This window comes from Phyllobates terribilis, unplaced genomic scaffold (assembly GCF_046119375.1).
Source record: "Phyllobates terribilis strain yellow unplaced genomic scaffold, ASM4611937v1 Scaffold_7__3_contigs__length_470593459, whole genome shotgun sequence".
In the NCBI taxonomy this organism is placed as follows: Eukaryota; Metazoa; Chordata; class Amphibia; order Anura; family Dendrobatidae; genus Phyllobates; species Phyllobates terribilis.
This window is the reverse complement of record NW_027362767.1, coordinates 317,549,531-317,567,489: the sequence shown is the minus strand read 5'-3', so window position 1 is coordinate 317,567,489 and position 17,959 is coordinate 317,549,531. Positions and strand designations below refer to the sequence as shown.

The following is a 17,959-nucleotide window of genomic DNA, read 5'->3' as shown; positions in this document are numbered from 1 at the left end:
TATACTGTATGGAGCACTATGTGGGGCCCATAATACTGTATAGAGGACTATATGAGGCCATTATACTATATAGAGGACTATGTGGGGCCATTATACTGTATGGAGGACTATGTGGAGCCCATAATACTGTATAGAGGACTATATGAGGCCCATAATACTGTATAGAGGACTATATGAGGCCATTATACTGTATAGAGGACTATGTGGGGCCATTATACTGTATAGAGAACTATGTGGGGCCATTATACTGTATGGAGGACTATGTGGGGCCATTATACTGTATGGAGGACTATGTGGGGCCATTATACTGTATGGAGGACTATGTGGGGCCATTATTCTGCATGGAGGATTATGTGGGGCCATTATACTGTATGGAGGATTATGTGGGGCCATTATACTGTATGGAGGACTATGTGGGGCCATTATACTGTATGGAGCACTATGTGGGGCCCATAATACTGTATAGAGGACTATATGAGGCCATTATACTATATAGAGGACTATGTGGGGCCATTATACTGTATGGAGGACTATGTGGGGCCATTATACTGTATGGAGCACTATGTGGGGCCCATAATACTGTATAGAGGACTATATGAGGCCATTATACTGTATAGAGGACTATGTGGGGCCATTATACTGTATAGAGAACTATGTGGGGCCATTATACTGTATGGAGGACTATGTGGGGCCATTATACTGTATGGAGGACTATGTGGGGCCATTATTCTGCATGGAGGATTATGTGGGGCCATTATACTGTATGGAGGATTATGTGGGGCTATTATACTGTATGGAGGACTATGTGGGGCCATTATACTGTATGGAGCACTATGTGGGGCCCATAATACTGTATAGAGGACTATATGAGGCCATTATACTGTATAGAGGACTATGTGGGGCCATTATACTGTATAGAGAACTATGTGGGGCCATTATACTGTATGGAGGACTATGTGGGGCCATTATACTGTATGGAGGACTATGTGGGGCCATTATTCTGCATGGAGGATTATGTGGGGCCATTATACTGTATGGAGGATTATGTGGGGCTATTATACTGTATGGAGGACTATGTGGGGCCATTATACTGTATGGAACACTATGTGGGGCCATTATACTGTATAGAGGACTATATGAGGCCATTATTCTGTATGTAGGACTATGTGGGGCCATTATACTGTATGGAGGACTATGTAGGCCCATTATTCTGTATGGAGGACTATGTGGGGCCATTATTCTGCATGGAGGATTATGTGGGGCCATTATACTGTATGGAGGATTATGTGGGGCTATTATACTGTATAGAGGACTATGTGGGGCCATTATACTGTATAGAGGACTATGTGGGGCCATTATACTGTATGGAGGACTATGTGGGGCCATTATACTGTATGGAGCACTATGTGGGGCCATTATACTGTATAGAGGACTATGTGGGGCCATTATACTGTATGGAGGACTATGTGGGGCCATTATACTGTATGGAGCACTATGTGTGGCCATTATACTGTATGGAGCACTATGTGGGGCCCATTATACTGAATGGAGCACTATGTGGGGCCATTATGGGCCCATTATACTGTATGGAGCACTATGTGGGGCCCATTATACTGTATGGAGCACTATGTGGGGCCCATTATACTGTATGGAGCACTATGTGGGGCCATTATACTGTATTGAAAGCTATGTGGGGCCTATTATACTGTATTGAGGACTATGTGGGGCCCATTATACTGTATGGAGCACTATGTGGGGCCATTATGGGCCCATTATACTGTATGGAGCACTATGTGGGTCCATTATCATACTGTATGGAAGGCAATTCAGGCCCCATTATACTGTATGGAGGATTATGTGGGGTCATTATTCTGTATGGAGAGCTGTGTGGGGCCCATTATACTGTATGGAGGGCGGTGTGGTGATTCTAGTTGGAGAATCATACTGTGATGGGTCACCATTCTTTGTCGGGGGTACAATAGGGTCATCATACTGTGCATGTGGAGGAATTCACTGTGGGGGTATCATGTGTTTGGCGGCACTTTGTTTGCATCATACTTTATTATCTGTATTATTCAAGGGTTTTTATCCTTTGTTATTACAATATATAAATTAGGCCATTGGGCCATATGCTTTTTACTGCTCTTACATAACATATATTATTCCAATATTTTATTCTAAGATTTATTCATTAAAATGTACTTTATTCATTGGACAACCATTTTAAGTTTGTTTCCATATAAAAAAAAGTTCATAGTTATATTTGATGATCAGGAAGAACGTCAATCGTAGGCATTTCTTAATAAATATCAGGGTTGGCCAGTGACTTTGTCCAGGCTTTTAATCTTGTCCCTCTGTGTATTTAAGTTTGACATCCCTTCTATAGTGCACTAAAAAGGCAGTAAAATGCAGTGGTCAGGACTGTATGCAGCTATACATGGGCCTGTGCACAAGCTGGATGTGGACGAAACCTTTTTTTTACATCAGAGAAGTTGGTAATAGGGGCGATAAGATAATTCATGGAACACAGCAAAAAATAAGCATAGATGCAAACTAAATATAACCATATAAAAGAAAAATTCTGATTGATGGAAACAAAGAATGTGTTTGCACAGAAGTGAGTACACTGGAGCGGTCCAGTCCACCTCCGATACCAGCGTTTGCGTCCACCACCGACCCTTCTGGTTTCACCATATGATGCTTTATTTTAGGTCCTCACCAGTTACACTTCGCTCATACAATATTCCTATTGGATTCACATGTAAGACACATTGTTTGTGTACAATATACAATTCCTTTATTCATGCATAATAAGAAACCGAACCTGAGTGCAGCAGATATATCATGTAGTCAAAAGTAAAAAAAAACACTGTCTGCTTACCTCTTCATGTCCCATAAGTCGACCTTTTCCACATTATTGCACCAGCATGATGCTTCAAAATCTAGCTGTATAAAAAGTGCAGAAGAAGAAGGATCCTACTGTTTCAAGGTCTTCTATGTAAATAAATATTCGATTCTGCAGAAGACGAGCATTTAAAAAAGGAGTTTTCTCATCTTATTAAAATCGGTAAAATTGCAAAGCACCTTGAAAAACAAGCAACTTTGCAAACGCATTTATAAAAACGGAAGGATTTTTTAATCCTATAGTTTACCGACCACCTCAGCAGTCTATTCGAGGTGGCCAGTCTCCTTGCCAAGGAGCGCAGCACTTGCAAGTTCTTTTTTATAGAGCTTGTAATCACTGCTCTGAGTGTGGCTGCTGGATCCAGCCATTTTCAATACCTTCTCCGATGCTGAAAAAGCAAAGCTGCCTCTGCTTGCAGCATGGCGGAGAGCTCAGTTCAGGCCAGCGGCTTAACCATGCTGCATACCTGATCGGTCAATCAGGAGTGCACCTCGCCCCGGCAAGCAGACAGCTGGGAGGGAAGGGAAAGGTGTGCTCCTGAAGAGAGCTCTTTAACAGCATTCATGCAGGGGATACAGTTTATATGTTGTTCCATTGATAAACTTCAAGAATGGCCATCACCTCTGCATGTAGACCACCGGTATTGCTTTGAGTAAACCCACAAAAAAAAAGCTATCATGACATTTTCTGTCTTTTTGCTGCTGAGTGGATGCAAGAAAACAAAAAGGCATTTGGTGTATCCCTCGTAGTCCAGTCTAAGATGGCTTCATTCACAAATGCTCATGAAGGGTATTGCTATGGATTGGTGTACATGACTTTGCATGAGTGCAATAAGTGATTGTCAGTAAATTTTACAAAATGCTTAAGCTATAAAGAAAAAAACACAGACGTGAATATTAGATACCATTCAGACACTGCACATAAAAATATAATACAGAATTGCCGGCTGAATCCTCACATATTCTAGTAAAAATTGCATCATTGCCAGAGAGGACATAACACAGAACTCCCTCCATGGAAAAAGGCCAATGATATATACATACAAACCCCATTAATGGTTACAATTTTTGCAAGTAAATAACATACATTTTTTTCCAGCATGGAAGTGTTAAATAATACACAAAATAACCTTGGTAAGACGCTTTAGGTTAGGGTATTGCAAAAGTGACAGTCAACCATTGTTGCTACTGATATACCATAGAATACATTGTCCTGCAACGGCTTCATTCAGCACAAGTGTCTGACAACCCCCTTGGTGAACACATTGAATGTGGCAGTAAACTACCTGCTGTGCGATCCCAGAGGCACGAACATGCAAGAAACTGGTGCGACTCTATCCAATGGAGGTTTCCATACAACTTCTGCCATTAGTCCGATGCCCCCGTATTGTGCTCTGTTCTCCACTGAGTGAGGCACTTTCTGGCTAGCAAAGCTTGTATCGCTCACAAGCGATCCTCTGGTGATCTACGCCTGACACCTCATCATACAGTCAGGATCTCAAATTCCTCCTCCTCAAATAGTTTATCCGTGGATTCAATTAGCTCTGTCAGGAAAGAGAAACGGTCTCATCACCGAGTACAACACACGTCAGTACGGCAAATACAGTCTGATGTGATCTAGGAATAAGGCAACTCCTCTATCTGCCCACTAAAATGATTAAAGGATTTCTAGATGTTGTAGATATTTGCACCTGGTCTTCCTCAGAAAAACTATGTGGGCGAATTGCTGAGATAGAAAGGAAATCACATACACGCGTGGTCAAAATTGTTGGTACCCCTCGTTTAATGAAAGAAAAACCCACAATGGTCACAGAAAAAACTTGAATCTGACAAAAGTAATAAATGAAAAATCTATGAAAATGAACAAATGAAAGTCAGACATTGCTTTTCAGCTTCCACAGAATTTTTAAAAAAAATTAAACTCATGAAATAGGCCTGGACAGAAATGATGGTACCCCTGAAAATAATGTGACAAAAGGGACATGTTAAATCAAGTTGAGTCCACTAATTAGCATCACAGGTGTCTACAATCTAGTAATCAGTCAGCGGGCCTGTATATAGGGCTACAGATACTCACTGTGCTGTTTGGTGACATGGTGTGTACACATCAGCACAAAAACTGAGCACCAGTAGTTTCATGACCTTGCAGATGTATGTAAGCTTTACACCACCAAGCACAATGCCAAGCATCGGATGGAGTGGTGTAAAGCTGATCTGTAGAGTGATGATTTGTGCATTTCTATATGGCAATATGATGAACGAGCCAGTGTTTGGTGAATGTCGGAAGAAGTTTACCAGCCTGACTGCAATGTGCCTGCTGTAAAGTTTGGTGGAGGAGGAATAATGTGGTTGTCCTTCATGGTTTGGCTTGGGTCCCTGAGTTGCAGTGAAGTGAAATCTTAATGGTTTAGGAAATTAAGACATTTTGGACAATTGTAGGTTTCCAACTTTGTAGGAATAGTTTGGGGAAGGCTCTTTTCTGTTCTGGCAGCATTGTGTGCAGTGCACTAAGCAAAATCCATAAAGCCATGGTTGGTGGAGTTTGGTGTGAAAGAACATGGCTGACAACACAGAGCCCGAACCTCAGCCCCATCCAATACCTTTGAAATGAACTAAAACAGAGATCGCAAGCTCATCCAACATCAGGAAACTCACAAATGTTCTTTTGAACGAATAATAGGCAAATAAATCCACAGATACCTCCAAAATCTTGTAGAAAACCTTCCCAGAAGAATGGAAGCTTTTATCGCAGCAAAGATCAGTGGAGGACCTACTCCATATTAATGTCCACGGCTTTACAATGTGAGGTCATAAAACATGTAGGTGTCCCAATAGTTTTGTCCATATAGTGTACGTATTCTTAGTACCAATAAATATAATAAAGAGGAATCCTGTTTTTTATTCTACTGTAAGTGTAGCTGGAGAGTATTCTTGCACTAAAGAGAATGCAAATATCAGCAGATGGCAGGGATCGTTTGCCTAAACCAGCGAACAACAACATTTTTTTTGTCCGATTCCTAAAATTTCATTAAATCGGAGCTCATCAGGCTATATGTAATACAGGTATGCTGGGAAAAAATGTCCACAATTGTCAAACACTATGGAAGTGATGAATGAACCCATGCAAAAGGTTTTCACATCTCAAAGTCATGACCTATCACTATCTGATGGGTCAGGGCCAACCAATCAGACCACCAAAATCCTGAGGAAGAAGGCGCCACAGCGTTAGTTTTACATTGTGCCCCTCTAATGTTTTTTTTTCTGCTCAGCTCAACATGTGAAATGTCAATGTCATGTTACTAACCTGCCCCCGTTGTGGAGACCTCGGGCTTGGTTGGAGGTATGAATGGAGGCCAGTGGGGAGGGTGCTTTGGTGCAAGTTCAAACATCCGTAAACTCTGCTTCTTTAATATTTCCTATTTATATTAGAATATAAAAATATAAACGTTTGGTATGCATCTATAAATGCGACATAAATATATTGAATACATTGTATTGCATTTTATTTATATTCAGAATAACTGATAAAATAGTTTAGGGGAAAGGGATTAAAAAATAATTGATTAAAATCCATAATATAGGGGTGTACCATAAATGTAGATGTATCAGGTATCAAACCAAAAAAAGTTTACATTCAAGTGTTGGTACGATATACATATATGTTTGCCAAATAAATTACATAAAATAAGTGCAAATATGTAAACAGGTTATTAAAGTGGCAAGTGCTGGAATAAGTAAGTGACTATAAAAAAATATATAGATAATCAAATGCAATAATAAGGTAGCCATACTGATATGTGCCATAAGTGAAACCAAGTGGTATGAAATAAAGTGACAAGTGCTACGGGATAGTAAATAGTTCAGAAGTAAAAATAGCTATATGATGTGCAGTAAGCCCGTTGATGAAAAAATAGGACATATTTAGATAGGCAGACATGAAGTAAAGGTCAGTGCATCATAATAGGTACAAACCCCTATAACAGGAACGTTCCGCCTAAGTTTTCATGAGGTAAAGCTTGGTTCCCTCGTGAAAGCTTAGACGAAACGCGCGTTGGGTACAACGTTCCTGTTATAGGGGTTTTTTACCCATTATGATGCATTCATCTTTACTTTATGTCTGCCTATCTGGACATGTCCCAGTAAGAGAAAAGCCAGCACTCTGTCATTCTTGAGAAAACTCTGTCTTTATTGTAACCTTATTCCATATGCGCTAAACCAACTGGACACAGGTCGTCAAATAGTGACGCGTTTCGGAAGTAAACTTCCTTATTCATAGCTGTTTGAAAACATAAACCATTGCCCTTAAAAACAGTAAGTGTGACTCCACTCATCATGGATCCTCCATTCAGGTAAAAAAAAAAAAATACATGGTAGGTACACAACATACTACTGACAAACACAATTAGAAACAAACATAATAGTGAATATAACGGAATTACCAACATGAAAATATAAAAGCATGATCCTGCCGTGAATTAAGACTAAAAATTGTCTCATCTGCAATACAAACATTCAATGGACTTCCCCCTCTACACAGTGATCAGTTAGGATCCCCGGGACCTCGCACACTCGCATTAACCTTTTCTATGCCTACGGCTCCCAGATTGTCAGAATTGCTTGTGTGAACTTGGGTAAAAATTTCTGGATACCACAAAAATATTCTCTCCTCCCCCCCACCTCCATGTCGTAATCCTCAAGTGACATATGGTGTAACCTGCAGGTTGCTATTTATACGGAAAAAAAATAACCCCTCACTAAATAGATCCCAAATGTACTATTGCAATAGGTATACATTAAAATATTTCCTTTTTACAGCATTTACCATATGGGCTAATTTCTTTCTAATCACTTTTATATTTTGATAGATGTGACTTTTTACAGATATGTTTAATTTTGTTTCTTTTTGAATTGGGAAAATGGGGATAATTCCAATATTTATATTTTTTGAATAACGCTGCCATCGCTATGTAGCACAGCCAGCATCTGTGGAGTGTACAGGGTGATCAACATGTGCTAACCGTACAGGTTCATCTGTTTGTACTAAGTGGTTAAACGCTAAAATATGTACCAGCAAAAAAAAACCTTACCTTCTCTACGGTAGTACACCAGGTATCAAAATCTGCTTCTTCTTTGCAAAAAAAGCCCTGGGAAAAGACGGCAAAACAGACTTACCAAGGATATTACAAGTCAAATAAGTAATGTTAAAATAAACACTTGAAATGCAGATTGTAAAACAATATTCACCTATAATCCCATTTCATCAATGTTCTGAATACATGAGAGCTAAAGGGTTATGATTACTGATGACATCTACATAGTAACATAGTTTTTAAGGTTGAAGGAAGACGAAGTCCATCTAGTTCAACCCATAGCCTAACATGTTGATCCAGAGGAAGGCAAAAAACCCCATGTGGCAAACACTAAGCTCCACATTGGGGAAAAAAATTCCTTCCTGACTCCATACGACAATCAGACTAGTTCCCTGGATCAACGCCCTATCAAGGAATCTAGTATATATAACCTGTAATATTATACTTTTCAAGAAAGGCATCCATGCCCTTCTTAAAGTTTAACAGTGAATCACTCATTACAACATCATGCGGCAGAGAATTCCATAGTCTCACTGCTCTTACAGTAAAGAATCCGCGTCTGTGATTATGATTAAACCTTCTTTCCTCCAGACGTAGAAGATGCCCCCTTGTCCCCGTCTCTGGCCTCGGAGTAAAAAGATGAGTAGAAAGGTCTTTGTACTGTCCCCTCATATACTTGTACATAGTAATAAGATCACCCCTAAGCCTTAGTTTTTCCAATGTAAATAACCCCAAATGTAATAACCTGTCTTGGTACTGCAGACCCCCCAGTCCTCTAATAACCTTGGTCGCTCTTCTCTGCACCCGCTCTAGTTCAGCTATGTCTTTCTTATACACCGGAGCCCAAGCTTCTAGTTTACATAGAGCCTCCTGTAATATAAAATTGTCATCCTCTGTATTGATTACCTTGCAGAGTTTAGTGTCATCTGCAAATATTGAAATACTACTCTGTATGCCCCCTACAAGGTCATTAATAAATATTTTAAAAAGAAGAGGGCCCAATACTGACCCCTGTGGTACCCCACTGTTAACTGTGACCCAGTCTGAGTGTGTTCCATTAATAACCACCCTTTGTTTCCCATCACTGAGCCAGTTCTTAACCCACAAACATATATTTTCCACTATTCCCATTGTTCTCATTTTATGTATCAACCTTTTGTGTGGAACCGTATCAAAAGCTTTTGAAAAGTCCATATACACAACATCCACTGCATTTCCTTGGTCCAGTCTGGAACTTACCTCTTCATAAAAGCTGATCAGATTAGTTTGACAGGAACAGTTCCTCGTAAACCCATGTTGATATTGGGTCATGAAGTTATTCTTTTTCAGATACTCTATTATAGCATCTCTTAGGAAACCCTCCAGGATTTTACCCACAGTAGAGGTTAAGCTTACTGGCCTATAATTTCCAAGTTCAGTTTTTGTATCCTTTTTGAATATTGGCACCACATTTGCTATACGCCAGTCGTGTGGTACAGACCCTGTTATTATGGAATCTTTAAAGATTAAAAATAATGGTCTATCTATGACGTTACTTAATTCCTGCAGTACTCGCGGGTGTATCCCATCCGGGCCCGGGGATTTGTCAACTTTAGTGATTTTTAGACGCCGCCGTACTTCCTGCTGGGTTAAGCAAGTGACATTTAATGGAGAATTTTTGTTATCACTAATCATGTTTTCTGTCATGCGATTTTCTTGTGTAAATACTGTTGAAAAAAAATCATTTAGCATATTGGCTTTTTCCTCATCCTCATCCACCATTTCACCCAGACTATTTTTAAGGGGTCCAACACTATCATTTTTTAGTTTCTTACTATTTATGTAGTTAAAGAATATTTTGGGATTATTTTTGCTTTCTCTGGAAATGATTCTCTCTGTCTCAATCTTTGCTGCCTTGATTTTGTTTTTACAGAATTTATTTAATTTTCTGTATTTATTTAATGCCTCATCACTACCTACTTGCTTTAGTTCTCTAAATGCTTTCTTTTTGTCACTTATTACGCCCCTTACAGCTCTATTTAGCCATAGTGGTTTCCTCCTATTTCTTGCATGTTTATTTCCATAGGGTATATATTGTGCACAGGGCCTGTTCAGGATATTAATAAACGTCTCCCATTTGCTTTGTGTAGTTTTATGTCTCAGTTTATTGCACTAAGATCATCTCTCAACCGTTGGAAATTTGCCTTCCTGATGTTTAGTGTCCTTGTAACCCCTCTACTACACATCTTATTAAAAGATACATGAAAACTTATTATTTTGTGATCGATCACTATTACTCAAGTGACCCCCAACTCGTATATTTGATATGCGGTCTGGCCTGTTGGTTAATATTAGATCTAGCAGTGCCCCCCTTCTTGTTGGGTCCTGAACCAGTTGTGAAAGGTAATTGTCTCTCATAGTTGTCAAAAACCTATTACCTTTGCTGGAACTACAGGTTTCTGTTCCCCAATGTATTTCAGGGTAGTTGAAGTCCCCCATAATAATGACTTCTCCTTGAGTCGCTGCTTCATCTATTTGTTTTATGAGGATATTCTCCGCTGCTGCGATTATTTTTGGAGACTTATAACAAACCCCTATCAGTAATATATTATTTTTTCCCCCTCCCCTTATCTCCACCAACAGGGACTCTACATTTTCATTAGATTCACATATATTCTCACGCAAGACGGGTTTTAAGGATGATTTTACATATAAACAGCCCCCCCTTCGCTTCTTTGTACGGTCATTTCTGAACAGACTATAGCCCTGTAAATTAACTGCCCAGTCATGGCTCTCGTCCAGCCACGTCTCCGATATCCCCACCATGTCATAATTATTTTACAACAAAATTAATTCTAATTCCTCCATTTTGTTGGTGAGGCTTCTGGCATTAGTGTACATGCATTTATTGCATCTCTCTGTACCTCTATTCCTTCTTACTATATTGACTGTTCTAACCCCACCCCCAATTTCTTTATTTGTGCCCAGGTCACTATCTGCACTATCTTCCCCACTATCTTCCCCCCCAATCCCTAGTTTAAACACTCCTCCAACCTTCTAGCCATTTTCTCCCCCAGCACAGCTGTACCCTTCAGATTGAGGTGCAGCCCGTCCCTAGAGTAGAACCTGTAGCCAACTGAGAAGTTGGCCCGGTTCTCCAGGAACCCAAACCCCTCCTTCCTACACCAATTCCTGAGCCACTTATTTATCTCCCTAATCTCCCGTTGCCTCTCTGGCGTGGCACGTGGTACAGGCAGTATTTCAGAGAATACCACCTTGGAGGTCCTTGCTTTAAGCTTGCAGCCTAATTCCCTGAAATCATCTTTAAGGACCTTCCACCTACCTCTAACTTTGTCATTTGTGCCAATATGCACCATGACCGCTGGGTCCTCACCAGCCCCTCCCAGTAATCTGTCAACCCGATCAGCGATGTGCCGGACTGGAGCGCCAGGTATGCAGCACACTGTTCGACAATCCCTTTTTTTGTGACAGATTGCCCTATCTGTTCTCCTAATAATTGAGTCCCCCACTACCAGCACTTGCCTGGCCTGCCCTACTCTCTGATTTCCCCCCTTACTGGAGCTGACACTCCTCCGGCTTTCAGAGGACATGCCTTGCTGCAGCAGTGCTACCCCTGTACTGTCAGCCCCCTCATCTGTCAACTTTGCAAACTAATTGGGGTGTGCCAGATCAGGACTAGCCTCCCTGGCACTCTTCCCTCTACCCCACCTTCTGTCACCCAGCTAGTTAACCTCACTGTCCTGCAGCTCCCTACTACCACCCTCCCCCACATCTACCCCAGTGAGCAGCAGACTCCTTTCCATATTGTCAACGGATCTCAGTATTGCCAGCTGCTCACCTAGATCCAGTATCTGGGCTTCCAAACGCACAACGTGCTCACATCTCGCACAGCAGTATGCACCCACGACCGGCTGTTCAAGGATTGCATACATGTGGCAAGATGTACACTGGATAGCATTGTCAATAATGGAGCTCATTTCCTAATGGAGATTGCACTAGACAGAAATGTTAAGTAAAAAGAAATGTAAAGAATTAATAAAATACAGACAGACAGCAATTCAGTCCAAATTCCTCCCTTCCAAACTCCCTGAATCCAAAGTCACACACTTACTTCCGTTTGCACTCACGCTCCGGTCACACTCAGCTCGTTCACACTTGCTAAGGAAGAAGATTTAAAGAGTTTTTGTTTTTTTCCCCCTTTAGCAGCAATCCAACCTACAGCTCAATGTACTTCGAAAGGACTGGATGCCCCAACTAGCTGCCCCTTATAAACCCTTAATTATGACCCCTCACCCTTAATTAACCACTTCTGAGTATAGCTACACCTCAGGATTTAAGTGCAATGACGTTAACCCTTAAACACACAGGCAGTAAAATAAGAGACTCTAAAACTGTAGAGAGAAAATAGGCTTTAAACCGTCCAATAAAATTAAACAGGTAGAAAAGCACTCAGCAGTTCACAATTCAGCAACTCACGGTAATTCACACAGGTATTTTCTGCAGGATTCCCAATTACCTCTTCACTGAATCACAAGTCACACACTTCCGTTTGCACTTACGCTCCGGTCACACTCAGCTCGTTCACACTCGCTAAGGAAGAAGCTCTGGTCTGTGTTACCGGAGCATGTGATAAATCCATAACTGGTAATTAAATACCGTACATCTTTTAACGTCGCTACGTCCTGATACCGTATTATGGCCATTAAGAATGGGTTAACCTTAAATTTACCAATGCCACAGAGGGGTCCAGATTCAGAATCTTCATCCTATTAGGATTTTTTTGGCAGTGGTAAGTGTGATCCTGCACTGTGCCGGCTTCTTCGGACTCCACAAACATCTGCGTTGTGTGAGGATCCAAGTAAATAAGTTCGTCACCTTCGCAAAAAAAAGACAAAAACTTAAAAAAAAAACACTAAAATAAAGTATGTATATTGTATAATATTATAGATGGGCTCATTTTCGTTGCTCTTGCCTCATTCATAGTTGGGGAAAAATAATCTTTTCATCCCCCTACACATCTTTCAATAAGAAATGAATAAAGAAAACTGCTCCGGAGGATACAGGTTTATTAATGATGTCTGGCCTGCCCCATAATTGATCGTCCGCTTACCTGAAAAGCCTATGAAATAATAGGCATTATTTGGTTTTCCACCTAGTGCTCCTAGTGACTGGGGCATTTTAAAACATTCCTGCAGAGAGAAGTTTGAGAAAATGTTATTTCTAGTCCATCAATGGCGTATACAGCTGAGCACACACAGCACAGTGATCGGCTGATCGCTTCCACTCCTGACCTCATCATGCACACTCAGGTCTGAGAGAGCGTTTTATATGTGGTACATGTATGCCCGGCATTACAATATGCTTACAGTAGGTTTTGTAGGGATCTGGTCTCGATATGCCCTATTCATATACACTATTGGTACATATCGGTTAGAAATAGGAAACCGCCTGTTCAGAACTTCAGCTGATCACAGGGGAAGTCACAAGAGTAAAATCATCAGTAATAAAATAATTATTAAAGGACATGGATTTTCACCGTCAGCCTTTTATAACCTCTGTTCTGAACTGTTAATTTCCGGCTGCAGAAGGAGTTAACCGAGAATCGGTCAGTGATATTTTGACAGGATAGTTTGCAAATCTTATCCTTGTTCTACTGAACTCCCCTCAGCTGATTTATGACCACATGAATGTTGAGCTGAACTTTGTAGCCAATTATGAGTTCAGAGAAGCTCAAAAGAATGGAGAAAAGAGTTATAAAGTCTCTCATCAGAATCCCAGGATGGATTCGGAGTTACCTCGTTCTGAGGCCAGTGCAATACAGAGCCTACAGAAAGAAAAAGTGTCTAGTGAAATTCAATTGCAAAATTTATTTTTACTCAATACATGCATTTAATTAAAAATAAATTGCCACAGGTGGTGTCCATATACTTTTAGAGGATAGTTTTTTTTCTGTAAACCATAACATGAAGCACTTACCTTAAAAGCATCAATATACACGGGATTAATCTGGTTAATTCCTAGGCGTAGCGGTACGACTAGCAGCAGCGGTCTCCATGCAGAACGCGGATCTGATGTGTCTCTACCTCTGCTCCAAGCACTTTGGCGTGTGTAAGCCTCGCTCTGCAGGGTGCTCCACGTGTGAGGCCGATAGCGGCACATTTTCCCTATGTCAATGAAACAATCCCCATGGTCAATGCGGATACTCTCTACAGTGTATACACAGTACATACAATGCATAGTCATTATATACAATGCGGCAGTTTATAACATAATAAAATACACAGTACTATGGGATTCCTGACACTTTACCCTTCTATTATATATTAATCAAGGTCAGCCTTTATCAATTCTACATTATCCATCACTAGATTATTTGTAACCCCCAATACTATGTGTTAATAGATCAGCATTTCTAAATGCAGATATAGTTGTATAGTATACATCATTACTACCACTTGTAGTAGGGAATCGGACTACTCTAAAGCCCCCCATACACATTAGACTAATGTCAGCCGAATCCACCAACATTGTCGGGCTCGGTCGACAGTCTAAGGTGTATGGTGGCCTCCCAACTGTCCCCCAACAGATGATGTTGGGTGACATAAGGATGCAGCAGGTCCAATTTCAATACTTTTGTTCTCTGCAAGATAAGTTGTCGTCAGAGGAGTCTGGCAGCAGCTTTTTCATAAAAAACACAAGAGCGCTCAGCAAAGTGAGCTCCTGTGTATGGGGAAGTCAAGAAAGAAAGATGCTGGGTAAACCATAGTTCGGTCTACTGCTATCTTTTGTGCATTGGGTCCTTAAAGGGGTTATCCGGGACTTTTATTATCTTTATGTATGGGGCAAGGAACGAACATGCAGGTAGTTGTGTAAAGAGAACAGTAGTCTTCTCTTCATCTCTGCTGACGGGGTGTCACTGCCGATGTCATGCTGATTGACAGCCAGCTCCCCACTACCTAACTGTGGGCAGCCGGCTGTCAATCAGTAAGATGTCTGCAGTGACGCCCCATCGACAGAGCAGACCAGAAGAGAAGGTGAAATAAAGCAGGGAAATCACCGGCAGAGATCATCACTGTGTAGAACGGGCAGGATGTCATCAACTACCTGCCTGTTAGTTCTTGACCCCATACACAAAACTAATAAAATTCCTGGGCAACCCCTTTAACTGTAGAGAACGCTTTCCTATTTTAAGGTCTAAATCACCTTCACATGTAACGAATGCCTTCTGGTTCAGGTCCTTTGGTGAAAGCGATATAATATTAAGAAACTATGGCCCTGATACATCAAGCTGTCAGCTCTTCATTGCTTGCTGGTTGGTTTTCATAGACAGATAAATAAATGGGTTCTAAAAAGAAGAAAACATAACTTACTTATATCTTCGATGACCACTGTGTTGTCCATTGAAACATAGACAGCTAAAGAGTTCCACTCATCAAACAGAGCGAGTTTCCTGCGATAACAAAACAAAATAAAAATGGATAAACTTAATTAATGCTCAAAATAGCTGACATTGTGTGATGGAAAGACAGCGCTTTACTTACTTTAAAACCTGAGCCACAGTGTTTGGTCCAAACCATTCTCCGATAGACTTTCCTTCTCCAACTCCCATCTGTGCTGATTTATTACCCCCAAAATAAAGAAAGTACAAAATTATATTTGATCTGAAAATAAAGTGTTAAAAGTTTTGAAAAAAACATTACTTACATACTACACAACACAACATAGGATCTAAGCAATCATTGGTTCTCACGAGCTTTCGCCCGCTCATATCCCCTGTAGAGGGCTCTACAAGGAAACTTAGCAGTAAATGTGGCTGATCAGGTGAAAGCCGCCAATGTAACTCATGAACAGCGTCACTCTGAGACATCGGAAGCGGCTGCTCTCTCCTCGTGGAAATGCCACTCTAAGATTCTAAGATGTCCATATGCCTTAAAGCTAACAGGATTGACCACCAGATTTTACAATATAATCTGCATACACTATTAAATAGATATCTGAGACCTGATGAAGCTGTTGTATTTACTTTAAAAATCCAGATCAGATTGGCTGTGTAATCCTTTAAAGTTTTTCTGCCTTATATTAACACAAATATTCATAGTAAGTACATCAGCCTCATTAGGTCCAAATAACTATTGATTAGTGTATGCAGTTTGTATTGTAAGGTATGGACTGAAGAACCTATAATGTGTATATTATATAGTCATCAAAGCAAAAGGTGGCTACTTTGAAGAACCTAGAATATAAGACATATTTTCAGTTGTTTCACACTTTTTTGTTAAGTATATAATTCCACATGTGTTAATTCATAGTTTTGATGCCTTCAGTGTGAATGTACTATTTTCATAGTCATGAAAATACGGAAAAATCTTTAAATGAGAAGGTGTGTCCAAACTTTTGGTCTGTACTGTATATATATATATATATATATATATATATATATATATATATATATATATATATATATATATATACACACACACAAACATTATAAGAGCTTCAGTCCATACATTACAACATATATATAACAGTGTTTCTTCAGATTTAAGTTGAAAATACAAAATCTACTACGGCCTACAGCTGAATGTTCACACTGAGGTTTTAACTATTCATCTTTACACTAATCTTCAGGCAGTTAGTAACAATCTGAAATGACTGCCTGACGCCAGTTCCTCTTATGTGGCCGGTTACCTGATGTAACCTACTATTGCCTAAACATTGTGTTACTGGAGCCACTAAGACCTCAAGAAAGAGCATGAGCAGCATTCTCCTTCAGATCGCAGCTCTACACAAACAATTATCTAAATATATTTAAGACACTTCCATATATCATGCTTTAATCATCTTGTATCTGTGTTTGGCTCAGTACGTTTAATTAGGATTTTCTGACAATCAGTGTAATAAGATCATGCTAGTCTATAAAGAAGGTCTCTGTGGCTGCACTGACCGGACTCTGCCCACAGTTTTCTCAGGTTCTGTGTCGCTCTTCTTGCATGCAGTGTACATAGACAATGATAGTCCAGATGCTGTGCTCCCCCTGTCCTCCAAAAAAATAAATAAAAACACAGCAAGCTTTACTTCTTTTTTCTATTGAAGGGGCTGTTAGGACTCTTCAGAAGAAAAATCTAAAGTCACTATGTGACTGCAGACTGCCAAACTGTGACAGTATGTGACATCACGATCCCCCTCTATGACCTGAACGAGTGGGTGGTCGCGCGACCACACGTATGCAATGTGTATACTTGCGTCACGTGCCAACTTGTCTCATCCGAATGCTCTTAGTTGTCTTCTAATCAGAAGGCAGGTGAAACTAGTTGGCACGTGACCAACAAGCTGCACGGTGAATACAGGGAAATCGTGACCGTGTGTGCATTGTACACAATCGTGACTTGGCAGTCTGCAGTAACAGGGTGGGAATGCAGACTTTTCACCAGAATAAAACTGACAAACCCCATTATAGTCAATAGAGTTTGCGGAGTGCTGTTTGTGTCAGTCATTTGACGTACAGTATCAGTCCCCTGCTTATCTAATGGTGCTTTCTCGTTGCGTTCTGTGTCCCTGTTGGGACATACGTCCAAAATCCCCCTCAAAACTGGGTCCGGGCTTATGCGCCAACTGGGCTATAGACTGTAATGATGCAGACAGAGTGAACATGCGCTCTGACGTGCACCATTTTTGGGAGTGTCCGTCTACTGGAGGCGGCCACTCAGACATAGCAGACTGCATCTGAGTGGCTGCCTCCTGTAGGCGTACGCTCCTAAAAAATGGTGCACGTCAGAGCGCATGTTCACTCTGTCTGCATCATTACAGTCTATAGCCCAGTTGGCGCATAAGCCCGGACCCAGTTTTGAGGGGGATTTTGGACGTATGTCCCAACAGGGACACAGAACGCAATGTGAAAGCACCCTAATGGAACAGAAAAACATAACTCTCTGCTCAGATGTGAACACAGCCTCATCTAATCCTTG

General features: G+C 40.7%; 1 protein-coding gene across 1 annotated transcript in view; it reads right to left on the bottom strand.

The window, feature by feature from the left end:
• Nucleotides 1-1,100: 1,100 nt before the first annotated feature.
• Nucleotides 1,101-17,959, bottom strand: part of ATG4A (autophagy related 4A cysteine peptidase) — a 43,195-nt gene continuing 26,336 nt past the window's right edge. The window contains exons 6-13 of the mRNA XM_073641115.1: nt 15,536-15,608; nt 15,365-15,444; nt 13,971-14,158; nt 13,105-13,183; nt 12,724-12,869; nt 7,992-8,048; nt 6,209-6,320; nt 1,101-4,448 (exon numbers count right to left, since the gene is read on the bottom strand). Coding sequence (XP_073497216.1) covers nt 4,387-4,448; nt 6,209-6,320; nt 7,992-8,048; nt 12,724-12,869; nt 13,105-13,183; nt 13,971-14,158; nt 15,365-15,444; nt 15,536-15,608 — 797 coding nt within the window. The 3' untranslated portion in view covers nt 1,101-4,386. The remainder of the gene's footprint in view (nt 4,449-6,208; nt 6,321-7,991; nt 8,049-12,723; nt 12,870-13,104; nt 13,184-13,970; nt 14,159-15,364; nt 15,445-15,535; nt 15,609-17,959) is intronic.